This window comes from Notothenia coriiceps, unplaced genomic scaffold, assembly GCF_000735185.1.
Source record: "Notothenia coriiceps isolate Sejong01 unplaced genomic scaffold, NC01 NC01_scaffold00020561, whole genome shotgun sequence".
Classification (NCBI taxonomy): domain Eukaryota; kingdom Metazoa; phylum Chordata; class Actinopteri; order Perciformes; family Nototheniidae; genus Notothenia; species Notothenia coriiceps.
In genome coordinates, this window is record NW_011353262.1 from 36,146 (window position 1) to 54,021 (window position 17,876).

General features: G+C 40.5%; 3 protein-coding genes across 3 annotated transcripts in view; 1 reads left to right on the plus strand and 2 right to left on the minus strand.

The window, feature by feature from the left end:
• Positions 1–5,208, minus strand: part of cog6 (component of oligomeric golgi complex 6) — an 18,092-nt gene extending 12,884 nt beyond the window's left edge. The window contains exons 1-5 of the mRNA XM_010779728.1: positions 5,165–5,208; positions 2,034–2,145; positions 1,459–1,541; positions 1,174–1,244; positions 181–274 (exon numbers count right to left, since the gene is read on the minus strand). Of these exons, the coding sequence (XP_010778030.1) occupies positions 181–274; positions 1,174–1,244; positions 1,459–1,541; positions 2,034–2,145; positions 5,165–5,208 (404 nt within the window). The remainder of the gene's footprint in view (positions 1–180; positions 275–1,173; positions 1,245–1,458; positions 1,542–2,033; positions 2,146–5,164) is intronic.
• A 3,658-nt stretch (positions 5,209–8,866) lies between these two features.
• Positions 8,867–12,699, minus strand: lhfpl6 (LHFPL tetraspan subfamily member 6). Its single transcript, XM_010779729.1, has 3 exons — positions 12,370–12,699; positions 11,075–11,594; positions 8,867–8,898 (listed from the first exon to the last, which is right to left on the minus strand). Exons 2-3 carry the CDS (start codon positions 11,457–11,459, stop codon positions 8,867–8,869), a joined length of 417 nt encoding a protein of 138 aa, XP_010778031.1. The 5' UTR covers positions 11,460–11,594; positions 12,370–12,699.
• Positions 12,700–13,812: 1,113 nt separating this feature from the next.
• Positions 13,813–16,497, plus strand: LOC104952797 (conserved oligomeric Golgi complex subunit 6-like). The gene is made up of 4 exons (XM_010779700.1): positions 13,813–14,007; positions 15,646–15,789; positions 16,273–16,344; positions 16,428–16,497. Exons 1-4 carry the CDS (start codon positions 13,873–13,875, stop codon positions 16,488–16,490), a joined length of 414 nt encoding a protein of 137 aa, XP_010778002.1. The 5' UTR covers positions 13,813–13,872; the 3' UTR covers positions 16,491–16,497.
• Positions 16,498–17,876: the final 1,379 nt, after the last annotated feature.

Genomic DNA, 17,876 nt, shown 5'->3' on the forward strand with positions numbered 1-17,876 from the left:
AATTATATCAAAAAAAATAAAATAAAAGTCTAAATATGATATTTGGCCTCAAATCATCAGAGGCCTGGCGCCCCCCAGGTTGGGAACCACTGTCTTAGAAGATGCATAAACACTGACATTTAGAGAAAGGTAAAAATAAGTGTCAGGCGACACAACATGCATTGTGAGTTTGTATCTTACTTATAGAGGACAGGTCGGTCTTGTAATGCTTCCATGGCTTGAGACAACACAGGGCTGATATCACAGGACTCTTGGGTCAGTCCTCTGCATTCATCTTTGGAGAAAGAAAAAAACACAAGACAAGTAGCTGCAGTTTCTCTGGTAAATCTTCTTGTGTTTGTGTGCTCCATTCAGTGTTGCTTAATGGTTTGGACAAAAGTAGCCCCATTGATAGGAAGCAAATCAAAGAAACAAGAAAGTGTTTCATCTTTTTTCCCATGGGCTATTCTAGTCACACTAGTCAGTTTACTTGTGAATGAGACAATACAAACAATGAACAGGCAGTGGCCAATATACCAGACAGTAGGAAATATGGGTCAAACGCTCACCCCATGTTAACGGCCTCTTAATTCACTCTGACAAAAGCATATTAAAATATAACCTCATTACAAAATAAACATACCTCTACTACAGTCAAAGAAATATGGAATAACATAATAACATTCGGTTCTTTAATTTGATCATTACCAAAACTTTTACTTGACACATTTTCTTCTTTGTTGTCTTTTAGTAAACCTGAATTACAATTAAGTATTTCAGAGCAACTCTTAATTCACTATAGGCCCGATTTTTACAATCTAAATGGTTCATACTCCATATTTATTTCAATGAAAGAACACATGGCTAAGTTAAGGGAAATGTTGGTTTCTGGTAGAATTTGGCAAAGAGGTTATGAGTCACATGTGTCCTCAAATGACTCAATTTTACTGAAAACAGAAACATTTTGTATCCATCTCTTTTCAAATGACAAAAGAAAAACCAATAACGAATCATCAAACAGTTAAAGAAAAAGAACACAACCTAAGACCAAAATAGAAGCAAATCAATTATTCCGGTTGGAAACGTCCTTATTATTTTCAAAATGCACTTGCTTATTCGTCAGGTCCAAGGTGAGTATGGAAGGTCAGAGTGACTCGGTGAGCTGGTGTTATTAACTCTGCTTGGTGTACTCACTCTGAGCCCAGCGGTAGAGCTGCTCATAGGATGTCTCCTGTAACACGGCCATCTGCTCCATGATCTCTAACCTGGAACAAGCACACACAGCAAGACCACATATTACATACCCATAAGCTGCAGTGACATAAATACCCAACCCAGTTGTTTTTTTTCCGCTCATCTGTTCCAACATTCAGGTTGCCAATGAATTGAACAAGAATCGGTGTAAAAGACACTGTGAGCCACTTCCTCTAACAGAATGAGACCACAGAGCGACATTATGGAGTGAGACGTGCACCTCACCCTGCAGTCTGCTGGTTGGTTCTCAAGAGGATTTTCACGTCCTCGTGGATGTGCTTCACTCGGCTGAGGGCTTTGAAGTAATCCTAGGAAATTAAACACATGAATATTTTAGCCAGCAATAAAGGGTTGTAGATTTGCAGAAGTAAATAAACATTTTTTTTGCAAACCCAACAAAATTGTCAAAATGTTTTGTGGTGAGACCAAGGATAGCATTTGTAACTCATCATGTTATATTGATAAATATAATAAAGAGGTTCCCAGGGAAGGAAGATCAAACTATTCTCAACCATTGGACTCGACTGGCCTTGGAGTGCCATCAAGTGGGCTGCATTGGTACTGCCAAATGGTTAAGTATAACCCAAAATGAAATATTTTGGTAATTTACAAAGCCAGCAAATTTTAAATAGGTCTTAAGTTACAAAATGTAAAGAACCCATGAACTAGAGGAGCCAATTAACTTAGCCTCTCAAGCTAAAAAAGAAAAGGGAAAAGACAGTTCCAGATCAGAAACACATTGCATCCTCCCATCCCAAAAGATTATTTAATCACTTGGTATACATTATAACGTGAATTACCTCAGTGACGGGTGCATCCCGAGCCCCTCGCAGCGCGGCCATCTCCTCATTGGACAGCTGGAACTTGGCAAGGAAAGCCTGGGCAACCTGAGCTCTCACCTCCAGGCGATGACTGAGGGCAAATAAATATTGGAAATTCATTCACTTGTCATTTTTGTAGTTTAATATCTCTATAGAGAGAGATTTTTCATATGGTTTCATTGTTTCTGTTCTGTTCAGTTGGGCCTTGCTTGTCATCATGATTAGTTTTGTCTGTTTTTATCTCCCAAAATGACAAGGTTTTCTCTTCCATCTTTTTTCATTGAATTCTATCCCTTTTTTGTCTTTTCCTAATGTTTAAAGGGGACCTATCATGCAAAATGCACTTTTGTACGTCTTTTATACATGAATGTGTCCCCGGTGTGTCAGGGAACTCACCAAGTGTCAGAAAAGACAACCCTCTCTCTTTTCCTCCATACCCAAATCTCTAAAAAACGGGGCTGCAACGGATCTGATACAGACTGATCCAGATTTGAAATATCTCTGACGTCAGAAACGAGGAGCTCCGCCAATATGGGCAACTCTCCACCTATCAGGAGGAGACAGCCACGGCCATTGCCGCTCGAAAGCGCTGGAGACGCTGTAGTACATATGTCAGGCCTGTAGGTGGCGCTGTAGTCTGCCACAAACACAGCGAAGAAGACTTCTCAGATTCAGCCCTTGCAAAAACAGGGCTAAAAAAGAGCAAATTGAGCGAAATGAGGCATGGCTAAAATGCATGATCTGTTTGGTATTTTGAAAAAAAAACTTTGCAGACATGTTTTATATAGGTATGGCCCTACAATATACTATTCAAATAAAACATGATCGGTCCACTTTAAAAGGAAAATACCCGTTAGCGTGGAAAACTGGAACAAAGTTGTATGCCTAAAGTGGCCCTATTATGCTAATGTTCAGGTTTATAATTGTAATTTGTGCCTCTACTGTGACTTGTTTACATGCTTTAATGTTCAAAAAATGCTTATTTTTCTCATACTGCCTGTGCTGCAGCACCTCTTTTCACCCTCTGTCTGAAACCAGAGCCCAGTCTGCTCTGATTGGTTAGCTGGCCGACTCTGTTGTGATTGGTCAACTGCTTAAAAATGAACCCCCATCTTAGAAGATTATGTCCAATGTGTTGGAGAACTAGCCAATAGAATCTCCAGTTTTACATAGTGACGTCAATATGTTACGGAAGTAAACAAGTAGTCCATTAAGACTTTGCAGACCATTTACATGCACACTAACTTAGCATCATAGCTTTATGCTTTTAATACAAAAAAGAAAGAAAAGCAAAACATCAACAAGCTGTAATGTTTGAAGTCTTACAGCAGAGGGCAGTCATGTTACACAAACACACACACACCTCTTGCTCACAGTGGACTCAGAGTGAGACAACAGGGCAGGAAAGTAAAGATATCATGTGCCGAAGATAAATAACGGAGGGAGCCAAGACACACAAAAAGAATAGAGCCAGATTCAGGCCAGGTTTTGTCCCTATCAATAACAGCAGAGTGATCACTATCAGTGTCACTATAAGTGTCTCAACACAATAGTGTCCATGGCAACAGCCCTAGTCAAACAGGGAACTCTGTCACAGGATAGCAGAACAACAGCGAGAGTACTCCCTCTGTCCCCATCCATCCATCCAAACCACCTCGTCTATATTCTCTGCCCACGTCTGAGAAAACAAGGCTGCATCAGTAAATCACTGGGTTGTTTTGGTGATGGAGAAGAACCCAACATTATCTAACCATTGTCTCGCACACAGCTATTACCAGTGCTCACCGAGCTGAAAGTAAAGGGTTGTAAATCTGTTACAGGATTCTATGATTTAGTATTGCTGTGCACAGCTCGCCGAGTCTCACAGGACTTTAAGGCATCTTTGCCCGTTATGTGTTTCTATGTTGAAATGTGTCGCAACGCACAAAGACAGTTTGGGTGAGCCACCGCCTTGAATTGTATGCATATATAGACTTGGGGATCATACCTTAAAGTTGTACATCATTACAACAAGTTGGCATTATAATTAAAAACGGTAAGAGTAGTGACAGTTCTATCAATAATGTGTTAATGTTATGCAGACAGAACGCTTTCACTGTGACATTGTCAAAACGTATTATTATTAGTCAATTTTTTTTTTAAATAATGTAACAGATGACAGTTTGTATTATAAGGTACCCGTCACTGTCAAACGCACGTTAAAAAAAACAACATAATTCAAGAAAACCATGCCACTGAGAGATAACAAGTTAAAACAAAAGGCACTCAGCCACCTGGAATCTCATCACAATTAAAGAGATACATATAAAAAATTAACAAGTTATGCTAATGAGGCCAGTCATTCAATTAATGCATATACTAGAGAAAGCATTTGCATGTGAACATGCTTTTCTTCACACAACACTTGAGCAATAGTAATATATTAGCTGTAAACTGTTGTACTGTGAGGAAGCTACGGTTGGCTCAAGAAAAGCGATATTATCACTAATATGCAAATGTTGGGCTTTTGGCTTCAACCAACATCTAATTGAATCATCTGTTCTGTAGAAGGAATCTGCTGCTAACAAGGGACTTATATCATGAAAGGTTGTTGTGTTATTGTCTACAGCAGGGGAAAAGAAGAAGAGAAACCCATACAACATTGGAACTAGGATAAAAGATCCCACATACCAGTTTTATGGGACATCAAATTGATTGTCCATCCCATCATCCTAATAATCATAAAAGCTTTATAAGCCTCATTTCGTATGTCACATTAAGATGCCATAGCTTGGAATTGTATTCATGAATCATTTAAGCCACATTTTGTATTTCTACTAAAGGAAGCCTTTAAATGAGGTTGTGTTTGTGAGAGGCTTTGATAGACGGGTGATGTATTAAAGACATTTTTATAGATAAACTTAAAGATAAGTCGGAAAGTAAGTTCTTAATATCTTTTAGTAATAATGTGATTGGCAATAAGTTTGGCCAGGATACACATGACACTCCATTTTGATACTTTCCCATGCATATTCTGTTATTCTGCCTATGGATGTGTTGAACTTCATGGGGTTCGGAGTACCAGCAGAGAAATCAGTTTTCAAGTATCAAACTGAGCAACATCTTCACACCAAGGAGGCCGAGATTGATGGACCTGTTCCTCCAGGAAGTCCATCACAACAAGGAAAAAGGTTGCACAGTGCACATGCCTGTAAAAGGTGAGGAGAGGGGGATTGTGGGAGCTGTGGGAGCAGTGCAAAGGAAGAGAGGAGCAGCGGGATCGTTTCTACAGCGCTGTTAGGACATGACACATTCTTCTCCAGACTGCAATTACCAAATACCACGGAGAGGAAACATACTCGAGTGAATCTGCAATATCACGTATGTAGAGACTCCAGGCTAGGGCTTCAAAGAATGAACTGAATATTTATGCTTTTTTTCAACAACATGTGCAAGGGGAAGTAAGATCCAAGTTACATAATAGAAAGAAAACAAGTTTGGTGTGTCAGTTCATTTTGTGCTGGGTTGTGTGTGTGCGCAGATTCTTCAACTAGGCCAATTGATTTTGTGTGTTCAAGCACAGAAATCGGTTAGGCAATATAACACAGCACAATCTCATAAACAGCTTCATCAAACTGAAACACTGAAATTACCGATGCCTGTTTAATAACCTCACAGAGCTGATGGTGCAGCACCAAGAACATAAACACTGAGATTCCAGCAGTGAAAAAAACTTTATTTTTGATTTATTTTAACTTAAACATTTGATATCTATGTAAAGATGTAGAAGACATTTCTCATTTCTGACTGAAAATTAAACAGAACGCATGACAAGGAGATCAACTGTTGTATCTAAAAAGCGAAAGTCCAACCCTTTCATAAGTCGTAAACCATGCGGGTCGATTATCCATTAAAATCTATTACGGGCCACTTCAAAAAGGCATGCGTGGAAATTTGGCATTCACAAAGCTGTTAGTTAGCCACGCACCAATGATCACAGGCACATCAGACAACCCGAAGTCACACTCACAGCCATTCCCTCATTAACAGCCAGCTGAGCCTTAATAAGGCTCAAGGGTCATTTTACACAGGTTGCCATTTACCATTTGATATCCCTGATCGTTCTATCAAGTGTTTCAGAGATCTGGATTAAGTAATGACTTACACAGAAGTCATACTGAGAGCATTTGTTTCGTTTTCTTTGAAAAATAGAAACAGAGGCTGATAATTCATCTTGTGTTTAATTGTAGGAATTACTGTTGGAAACAAGTGGCTGCCTTGAAGCCAAATGCAGTTTAGTTGTGGTTAATACATGTATCTACATCACTGTTTGGCATGCAGCCCAGTAGGCCTTCCGTAGCTGTGAGTGATTCAGTAATAGCTGAAGAATTAAACTAGCAGACCGACCCCTTCAGCTGCGGCGGCTCGTGAGGTCACGCGGTCCACACAAACATCCGTTAGAGACACGTTTCAACATGTTCCGCAGATAACATGTCACGCTAATGCAAAGATCACACAGCGCAGGGCAGGTGGGTAGTGTTACGTTTCATTATGGAACAACTAGCAACACCTCTTTAGTGCTCTTACTGACAGCCTATTTGAACAGGACCAGCACAAAACAAAAGAGCAGCACCTCTGACAGCTGGCAGACAAACACAGGCCGTCTCCTCCCATCGGCCAGCCTCTTCCACCTTTGCTTCTGTACACTGTCAGCAACGCGCTGCTCCTTTCCGTTTCATTAGAGCTGACAAATGACAAAGTGCCACTGGAAGATAAGATAGCAAACAGTTCAGCAAAGGCCTCTCCATGCCAGCTAAACACACAACAGGAGCATCTGTAGGGCTATGAACATGACTGTATAAGCACACATTATGAGATAGTACTGCTAAATGAGTGTCAACTGCAAAGAAGACAATGGCATAGGGCTGCAGAGGATGGTGTGACCTGAAAAAGATGTGACAGAGAAAACTGGAGTGGCCGGGCTGACTGGTGGACGGCTGAAGGAGGACAGCTTGACTGCACACACTTCCCCTGGCAGCTCTTCTGAGACAAAATTGCCGAAGACAAGGTCAAAACCCGGCGTACAGACACTATCCCATCTGGCTGTGGGGGTCATTGTGGTTCTGCGAATGAAAATGTCACGGTGGCGGACAGCAGGCCCCAATGGGACCACTGTGCAAAGAAAGAGACAAAGCAGGGAGGAGACTGCAAGGGCAATGTTAAACCTCTGACCACCTGCCTTCACAGAACCATGCAACTATTTGTTGGTGGCTTTATCCTAACAGCTTTTTCTGTCAGATTCAGAGCCCTCCCCCTCCTGTGTCACCTATCTATCAATTCCATGCTAACGTTGTGCCAGCGGAGCGTGGAATTGCCTCGGTACATCACAGCTGTAGGCAGTGTCTTTTGCCAGAAATCTACATTATCTTTGCCCCTGTCACCTCACAAGGTCACTGAGCACTTAAGGTCACAGCCGCCACAAAATGCTAATGAAGCCCATCCCAACACTCAGCTATTGGCTCCCAGGAGCGGGTGTTTCATTTACACATTCCTGTCAACACTCAGCCCGGAAAACAAATCATAGGTTAATGACACCTAGATTAGATTTATTGGCAGCCTTTCAACCCAAAAACAATGGATTGGTATTCCATGAGTGGCAGCAGGGCGAGAACCCAAGATGCGGAGGATCTGCCGCGGTTTGAGGGCCTGCCGTCCACCCATTTCTGCTTTTGCTGGTGGTGGTTCATACGGCTGAAGGCCGCTATCCACCTGCTGTTAGAGGCCTACTCCCACCTGTTGGGTGCTACTGTGCGGGGGAGGCCTGGTCTGGAGATACCGCGGAGAAACCGGAGTGTTGCCACACTGCTGCTTGCCTATTTCCTTGCTGCTGTCCTGACGTGGTTTTGCTTCGGGGACATCGTGGATGCTGTTGAGCTGGACTGGGAAAATGGCAAATGTCGTGTTTCTGCTGTGCCTTTTTTTGACTGTGCTGGACAAGGAGAGGTCCGCTAGTCATCCTGAAAATTCTGCTGGATTTGGGTCTGTTCTGCCGCCCGCAGTGGACATCCCCTGTACAGGTTCGGATGGGTTGCACAAACAATTGCTAGTTGCACTGTCGCGGACATTCATTTCGTCAAATGTCTGTCTTTCTCACATGCCTGCCACAATGGTCCTTCAGAATTGTTTTTTGAACTCTAATCTCACTTTCGCGGAGTTTGCTGGTGACTCTAGAACAGCTGACAATGTATGTGTGTTGATTAAGAGGAAAAGGTGCTTGGTATTTTTATTGTTGTTACTATCAGGAAATGTACAGCCAAATCCGGGTCCACCTAGTAGTTTTAGTCAAATAGCTACTCCTGCTGATTTTATTTCTAGATCGGGGTTAGGTTTAATTCATTTAAATGTGCGCAGTCTGTTACCTAAATTAGATTTTGTCCGTATTTGGGCGAGTTCAACTGATGCTGATGTCATTGTCTTATCAGAAACGTGGCTAGACAGTCTAGCCACGTTTCTGATAAGACAATGACATCAGCATCAGTTGAACTCGCCCAAATACGGACAAAATCTAATTTAGGTAACAGACTGCGCACATTTAANGGAATCAAATCCCTAACAACCAAATCCGAGTCAAAAATCTGTTAATGTTCTGATGCACCGAGTCCGCACCGTTGCATAACTCAGACAAGAAAGTACCGCACAGGCAGTTGTTTAATGTAAGCAGCACGAGGCGCTCAGGCCTTTGATTTATGAGCCAGAACAGTCTCATAGTCTCATACTCAGACTTCAGCTCTGTGGCCTGTAGAGAAATCTGGGCCTTTGCCATAAGCAATTAACTAGCTCTGGAACAACTTGCTCATAGTGAACTCTGGGAGAAAAAACAACATTAGGTAAACAACAACTGTAGTTAAAGTTAAAAGGTATTCTTTCAGTCAGGGCTGCTGCTAATGAGATAAAGCACTGTTAAATCCTTTCAGCTCTAATCTACTTCACGGGATTGAGATAAATTACAGGAAGATATAAAGTGGTTGTTTTACTTGTTGCAGCCCAGAGGCCCTTGGCTCTCTGGTAAGACACTCTTCATTAGTGTACAACAATGGGAGCAGGGGAACACAAAGGGAGGAAGACACTGGCATCAGACAGTGAACCATGAGGCTCTTTTTGCATCTGGTGAATGAAAACGTGTTGCCTCACTAATGTGTGTCTCGTTTACTCACTGTCCCCGCTAATCGCTGAGATTTGATCATATCTCTCAGTACACATTTTGGTATTCCCCCGCGGCTCAATCTGTCTCAGCAAGGTTCTTGGTTAATAAGAAGTGAATGCAGAATCTTTCAATCGTCAGGTATTTTGTCTTCTCTCTCCCAATTTACCCTGCCCACCTCATCATTTCTTTGAAAAGTGATAGAAGACAATACACAGTGCAGCCCTGTGAGCTTCCCAATTGTGTCACTTCCAATTAGCCCTTCTGAGACATCTCTGCCCTTTGGCTCACCAGTATTCAAGTTAAAAAGAACTGCGCGGGTGCCCCTTATATTGTACCCCGCCTCCCTTCACTCTCCCACCATCTAGATTCATGCGTGTCTGGATTTGAGAGTCCCCGAAAGAGAGAAATCGCAAGAAAAGACAGACAGGGTTTTTTTTAATCCCATAACCAAAAATAGCAGCTTGCTGTAATACTGTATGTATGAGCTTAAAAGGAGCTCTACTTACATAAAAGTGCACATTTTTGAATAAGCCAGCCAGCCTTCACCTTCATCATCCTCCATAGTATACATCATTAATACTGATGTTCCTAAGCAGCAAAGAACTAGGACATGGCACGTTTTGGTGGCTCCTTCTGATTTATCCCTCTGAAAAAAAACTTGACAGCTGTGTCAAATCTGCCTGCAACCTGCTTCTCTGTCACATTACTTTTTAAAGCCGAACTGAAGTGATGGGGATTGTAAATAGCAGGGTGGTTAGCCACAATATGCAGGCCAACGTCTTTGAGTTAAATAGAGGGCTGGAGCGCCGCAGCTTCTTAAACTGGGGTAGAGAAACGTTCAGCTTCAGTGGAAGCCTTCCCTCAGACCTCACGTCCAGGGAGAACAAAACCAAGAGTACAAATAAACCAAGTCTGTGCCATGGAGCCATGTCCATTTACTTTAATCAAACAAACAAACAAACAAACAAAAAGACCTTTCCGTGGCCAGCGTTGTGGCTGGACACAGCCCTTTATTTTTGCAAAGAAGAAGAGAAAGGGCGTGGGTTTCTTCTCTACTTTAAGGGGAGCACTCAAATCAAAACCAGAGCAGGAAATCACTCCAACATGTTTGTCCATCATTTCATCAGTCAAACTAAAAACAAAGGATATGAATCAAATGCCAACAATCTGCAGCCAATATAAGTCACAGTAAAACAAAGAAAGGAATAATACAAATAAAAAACTATATGCTTTATCTTATTTACAAGAACTGTGCCCAATCCAAGCTTTCTGAAATTGGACAAAAGCCATCGGTGATGTACTCTGTGAAAATGGTGAAGAAGTGTGTGTGTGTTGTTTTTCAACCGCAGTCATGAGATATGATATGTAAACTGACCTGACGTCATTAACTGGGTAACATGACCAACATCTCACTGAGACATTATTAAATTCTTATGGAGCCGAGTGTCTGAGGAAACAACATATTTTCTGGGCCGACACGAGGTTTGTTGTTGGCAAAGAAAAGTTGGCCAGGGGTGAAATTGTCATGCTTATCAAAATTTCTATGCCTCCTTGTTTCTTCACAAATGTGATCTCGTTTCACAAACAACCCTTCTTTTCATGAAACAAATTTGATGAGAAGTTAAGCCATTAAAACGCCCCAATTCTCTAAAAACATATTTATCCAAGGAGTTTAAAGCTGTAGTCTTCTAATGAAAGGAATAAACCATCATGGGATATGACAGCTCAAAGCTTGATCTCTTTATAATTGTAATCGAGGCATGTGCACGTCCCCATTGTGAAAGCAGGGGGTCTTTGTTGATTGCAGGTACAAACACAAACAGGATGTTAAACTCACCTCCAACAAACTGGATGCCTCCAGCCACGCGACCAATTGTACGTGAGATGAGGTCAGAGATGCAGCATCCCATGAGAGCTGTGAGGGCCACCAGCAGGAGGAGGCCACATCCCACCCCCGTCACCACTGTGCAGATCCTCCACTCCAGACTGGGGATGCCATTGAAGGAGGCGTAGCGGCCACACTGCTCCAGCATCACCGTGGCCTGCTTCTCCTCGTCCCTCACCGGGTAGGAGCAGCGCCGAAACGTTCCAAAGGACACAGGCTTGTCCATCTGTGTTCCCAGCAGCCAGTAGGGCATGAAGAAACCAACGCAGGAGGCAGCGGCACACAGCAGGGACAGCAGGGTCCAGATAACACCCGTACATGTCAGACTAGACGCCATGGTAAACAGTCTGCCAACAGTTCACACACATTCACTGGATAAACAGCAGTTATATGAGCAGGCACTGTGTTGTGGGAAGCCTTGCAGTGAGCATTTAACACCAGCAGCCTTCACCTGCTCAGTGACTCCGGGTCCCTGTCAGGGGGAAGAGCAGAAGAAAAAACAGTCAAATAAAAGTCATCCGGGAACCAGTTTTTAGCTTTTGTAATGATTCGAAAAGTCAGTGTTTAAGTGAAAGTGGAACTACAAGTGCAGCCTTAAGCACAGACATGTTGGAATCCCAATTAGTAAGAGTATCAGTACTTATCAGTTATAGATACGTACTCATTGTCCTAAACTATAAATAGTTAAGCAAAACTGCACATAGTTCAATAAATAACAGTTAATCAATGTTTTCATAACAATAAAAATAGCAAACACAATCAAACAGTCTGATAGCTAAATCAATTCATGTTACCAACTCACTGAGGGAAATTGTTATTATTCCCCATTATACTTACTTCTTAAAAGCGTTTAATAGAGCAGTTAAGCATAATAACAACTACTATATCCCAACAGGTAGGCTATTATTGGAACAACTGATGGGGCTACTGTGAAGTTCTATTTCTTCCACTAAACAGAAAAAGGATGGCTATGATAAACTATATCAGGATGTTATACAGACATCACAGCAGAATAAACCTACGGCATGTTGATAGACTATGAAATACCAAATTAAGTAGCACAAAAGCAGTGGAAAGTGGACTTCTGGTTGAGGAGGCACATTAGAAGTCCCTGCAGGACCACCACTAAAGGAACATAGTGATTTTTCGTTAGGGGTGACCTCGCCGTATTATCGCAGTGCTCACACTGTCGGAATGTGAATCATGAAAATAAGGCAAAGAAAAGGGAAAGGAAGAAGAAAGCTTACATGTTCGGAGAGCTCCGGAATAAGGGGCGCTCGGTAGACACTGAGAGTTTATATTTCCATCGGCTGGCTCCAGCTGTGTTCAGGGCTCAAAGCAAACTTTTCTTCAGTCGAGGGGGGAAAAAAAGAAGAGAGACCGAGAAATGCGTTCGACCTGAGAATGTAAATCCGAAAAGTGGCCGCAGAATCCGTTCACAAATCACTTCCTCCTCATCAATATATTTAACCGAGGCAAAGATCAATTATTCACTCCTGCGCGGTGCAGAAACGTGCGGCGCTGACTGACTGGAGTCTGTTTCCACATTCCTGCTCTGAGAGGCAGAGGGGGCGAGTCCACGGAGCACTCATGGGAGGTGACCATCAATCACACACAATCCCCACCCAGGGGCTGGACTCACCGCTACTATCATTTCTGCATACTCCTGATGCATTCATGGAGTCCTAGTTAACTAGAAAGAAAATTAATTGTGATGAAAGTATTGGAATTTAACAGTTGAATGTTTTCTAAAACAGCCTCATGTACATTATTTTGCCTGGGAAAATCTGTTCAAATGTGTTTTTAGGTTTATTACACTACCGTTTAACTAATTATTTTCTCATGAAATTAATTTGCTGAAGCAATGTTGTCCTCAAGAAGCATGACAACAAGTATGTTTCTGATATCTGACTGCATGCCATTGAATAGTTAATCTAAAAAATAAATAAAAATGTTCGACCATATTTAAACTGATATTTATAATATAATAATTTATTCATCACCAGACTCTCACGTTGGGTTAAGTTGGAGAGCTGGTTCAAAAATATTGAATGTGTTCCTGTGAAAATGTCCAAGTGGAAAACATCAAACAGCACATGAACGCAGCATTGCTCTTTATTTGCGCTCTCAATCCCAGTAACATTGAATCGTGATCATATCATATCACACACAGTGTGTGTGCGTGTGTGTGTGTGTGTGTGTGTGTGTGTGTGTGTGTGTGTGTGTGTGTGTGTGTGTGTGTGTGTGTGTGTGCGTGTGCGTGTTATGTGTGTTATTAGGGGAGGAAGTAGACAGCTTTAATGCGGCGATCTATTTAAATGATGGGCTCGTCTCTCTTATCTTTTAAAGGTTGAATCTAACTTGCATATCATCCCATCAACTGATAACGCTCTTAACCGACCCCTTTACATCAGCTTTTAAAGCATATTACGTAGTACGTAGTACATATTACGTAATACGTAATACAGATGTGTTAGCCTACTTAATCATATCTAAATAATGATACAACAAATTAACATATCTTATTCAATAAGTGAGACATCTTAAATACGAGGAAACATTATATATACCAGAACCATTATTATTTACGTTCGTTATTAACACATATTCCCTTAGTAGTTAAGCAAAAATAAAGAAACCACGCAGCGGAACGTTGTATCCTTACTCGACGATCGTCATGCCGACCGGACGTTAATTCCAGACGGACCAAAACATCTTTCCAAAAGTTGACGTGGAGCTGTTTGTCTACAATGGCTGCTGCTAAAGTAGAAAATGTGATTGATAGCTCCACTGTCATACAAAACCAAAATGTGCCTTCTCAAACAAATAACCCGCTGTCAAGGAAGCTTAACAAAATCCTGGAGACGAGGCTCGACAATGACAAGGTAAGATGAAAGAGGTTAGCTTCTTGCTAGCTAGCTAACATTAGCTTGACGTGCAAGATAGTCACACAATGTTGCTTTTGGGTCTATATTAAGCAAATATACATGGAGAATACATAAAGAAGATGAAACCGTTTACGATATTTGGGTCAATGTGACTATGGGCCAGATAAACAGGTAATACTAGATTATGGAGCAGAAGAAAGACACATCCCAGCTTAAAGAGGATACACTCAAATACAATCATTACGTTTGTGTAAAGGAGCTATTAAGTCAACCCATATTAATGCAGTACTAATAGAAGCAGCTGAAGTTAAGAAAAGAGAAACTAGCACTTGCTTTCTGGGTCAGGTTAAAGGAGGTGGTGAAGAAAACCTTACAAACAGAACCTTACAGGATTTTTGAGGATATTTTAAGTTCCAGGGGTGAGGATTTGGGTGTTGAAGGAAAGAATGACATGCATCCACTTCGGTGACTTCTGACTCAGTTTCACAGATTGTGAAAAGAGAACTCTCTCTTAACCACAGAGTTTCACTGAGTGACCGCATAGATAAATGACAGTTTGACACAAAACCAATTATATTTTCAATAATTCCATGCTTACTTGCCCATGTGTGTGCAAATTATGCAAAACAATTACATACACGTGTCTTAGAAGTCAAAGCATTTTTTGATTTCTGATTACTGTCATGATCTGATTTTACACAAATATTTGCTTAGAAGATCATCTCAGTTACAACAGCATTCATGTCAAGTGAATCAAAATATATATCAGATGTTATAACTACACTGTGAAAAGTATTGTATTTTAGTCCTCCTGCTATCTAATGACATTTTAATGAAATTTCTTTTTTTTTCTATTCAAATGTATGATTTGTTCAATAGCTTCCATTTAATTTGACCCAATGACTCCAGCTGGATGCAGATTTGTTATAAATACACTGTATAAATACGACAGACCACCAGTGACATTTGGTGTTTTCTCTATTAAATATGAATATTTTAATGAAAGTATCTGCAGTTTTTAGGTTTAACATGTCAAAGTCAATGCAGCATTGTATTTCTACACTGCACAAATAAGACACACCTCTTTTTATTGGATCTTAGTGCCTTTTCAATTTAATATGAATATTTTATTATTGAAAAGTCCTTATTTTCTTCAATAGCTTACTTGTCATTTGACCAAGTCAGTGCAAATCATAATGTGTTACTACACTCGACAAGTAGAACACACAGTTTTTATAGTTTTTTCTATTTGACATGGATGAATATTTTTTTTAATGATTTTCTTATTAAAATATTTATATCAAATAAATATGTATATAAATAGAGGTGTGTCCTCCTTTTCAAGAGTTCAGTTCAGTTCATGGCACATTTGTAATAGAAACACGTGTGCCACATAGGATAGGACACATTTATTATTAATATTTTAGCATCATTTTTCACATGAACAAGTCTGCACGGAGTTATTGCAAATCACATTGGCTTTGTGTCAAAAAATGATGTATTCATGCTGTCTGTCGAATAGCCAAACTCAAAGTAACTTCACCGCAGTTGAGTGCAAGGGGAACCGATCCTCATCAGACATTGGTTGAGAACAAACCAATTGCCTTACCTTATCATATTATTTCGTGCTTTCAGGAAATGCTGGAGGCTCTGAAGGCCCTCTCTGTGTTCTTCACTGAGAACAGTTTGCGCACCAGGAGAAATCTTCGCGGTGACATCGAGAGAAGAAGCCTTTCCATCAACGAGGAGTTTGCACGAATATTTAAGGATGTAAAAGAGGTAACTCAGAGTTTTGCGATACCATACAGTTTATTATCTTTAAACAGCAAGGTCAACTCAAATCATCTAGACAAAGCACCTGTGCAGTGTCTCTCTTGAACTGAGGTGGGATTACAAAAGGTCACGTGGGGACGGTATTGAGTAAATTAATCTCTAAATAGTGAACTTTGTTTTTCCAAAGATGCTGCCCCTGGTGTTATGTTATTAGAGTAAATGACAAAAACGGCTGTGCTAGTAGTTATGAACAGCATATTACATGTATTATTTGCATTTCAAATGTCAGGGATAGACATTGTTTCAATTCAATTGAATTTGAAGATTTTTTCAGCAGGGATCATCACAAGATTAAATACTGTCGTGGATATTGTGAAAAAACCTTGAATTAAAACATGCTACTGCTCAATATTTATTAGAACTATATGTGTGACTCTTCATGTATGAACAGTGCTGTTGTAACCAACTGTAACGTCATGTTCTCCATAGGAGCTTGAAAGTGTTCATGAGGATGTCCAGGCCATGAGCACATGTTGTGAAGAAATGACCGACAGGTTAAAGGTATAGTACATTTGTTTTACTTTGTGTGCCTGATTTAATAAATGCATTTTGAGAACAATTGTGACGCAACCTTTCTTCAACAGGCTGCTAAGGACCAAACTCAAGACCTCATCATAAAAACCAACAAGCTGCAGGGAGAAAAGTGAGTTCTAAACGGGTAAACGTTTTTTCTCTGTGTTTGGATGTATGTTTGCATTTACCTCCAAAACTCAACCTTGTAACTTGATTTAAAAGTGCAGAACAAAGTAATGTGTAGTGAATCAGTGAGGATTACAACTGGTGAAAATATATCTTTCAGTTAGGGGTTTACATATGAACTCTTGCCTGTTTTGGATGCATGTGTCAGGGCTATTTTACTTAGCAGTATTATCTCTTGTAAAACATTATTGCAACTCAATGGCTAAAATGTTTGATAAGCCTGCCACCCTGAACTTCTAAACTAGCAATCCAGAGTATTAGCGAGAGACAAAGAAGATAAGATGGCAACTTGATTCAAAAATATTTGCAGAAACTTCCTGGAACTCTCATTTCTCCTCTTATCTGTTCTGATGCTAAGTCCTTTTGGGAACCTTCCACATGCATCATTGATAGCCATCTTTATCAGTCCAATGCTTGACCCCATCCGTTCCATCTCCCTTTAGGTTATTGTCTCTTGCAGAGAAAATTACCTCTTTTTCCGCAGAAGTGGGTTTCGAGACAAAAAGCACTTAAATATAAGCACTGCAGGAATCATGGTCCACCTTGCAAATGATAAGCATTTATTGCATCCATCATTTGGTTCTGAAAGGCAGACCTTGCTAAAGGTGCTGGCACTTCCTTGTTTTCCTGTAGTTGCCTCTGAACGTTTTCAACTGAAGAAGACTTTCCAATTTTATTCAAACCTAATAATTACATAAAAAAATATATACAAATCATTTGAAATATATGCACAAATATTGATTCGACCCGACCATTTAAAACAATATGTTTGTTTAATTGTGAGTACATTTCTCTCAACTCTGTCAAATGCAGCTCAACTTTAGTGTCAGAAGTTGTGAGAGATGTGTGCATGGCAGGAGGAGTATGAATGATTCATGAGGTTGATGAAGGAGGGCAGCAATCATCATTAACAAAGCATTATTTTTTGTATTGGTCATGTCCTGCGATGTTTGGCCTTGATATACACATCAAAGTAGTTATTGGTTACACTGCATTACCCCCTTATCTTGTTGAAGTCAGACTATTACGACTGGAGAGCAGCACATCAGTGTTTGAGCGTGTGCAATCAGATTTGCTAACAACAGATATTAAGACCATTAGATATGCAGATTCAAAATGAAGAGCTCACCATGACATAGAGTCACGGGTCGCGTCTGACGGTGCATTTAATTTAATTTCAAACCTTTATTCATCATTTAGTTCCACATGAAACATAAAAACAACAAACAAACAAACAACAGAGGATATCATATTTACATATTCAACACTTACAAATACCCAGAGTGTCAGAAAGCATTTCATTTAGACGTGCCTTAAATACAAATGTATGTATT

Bases quoted from the DNA above. Each gene is read 5' to 3' on its own strand.
- lhfpl6 (XM_010779729.1), bottom strand. From the start codon at position 11,459: ATGGCGTCTAGTCTGACATGTACGGGTGTTATCTGGACCCTGCTGTCC. The intron at 8,899-11,074 runs GTGAGTTTAACA...TTTTTCTCCCAG, and splicing joins AGGCATCCAGTTTGTTGGAG to AGTTCACTATGAGCAAGTTG.
- LOC104952797 (XM_010779700.1), top strand. From the start codon at position 13,873: ATGGCTGCTGCTAAAGTAGAAAATGTGATTGATAGCTCCACTGTCATA. The intron at 14,008-15,645 runs GTAAGATGAAAG...TCGTGCTTTCAG, and splicing joins CGAGGCTCGACAATGACAAG to GAAATGCTGGAGGCTCTGAA. The intron at 15,790-16,272 runs GTAACTCAGAGT...TGTTCTCCATAG, and splicing joins TATTTAAGGATGTAAAAGAG to GAGCTTGAAAGTGTTCATGA.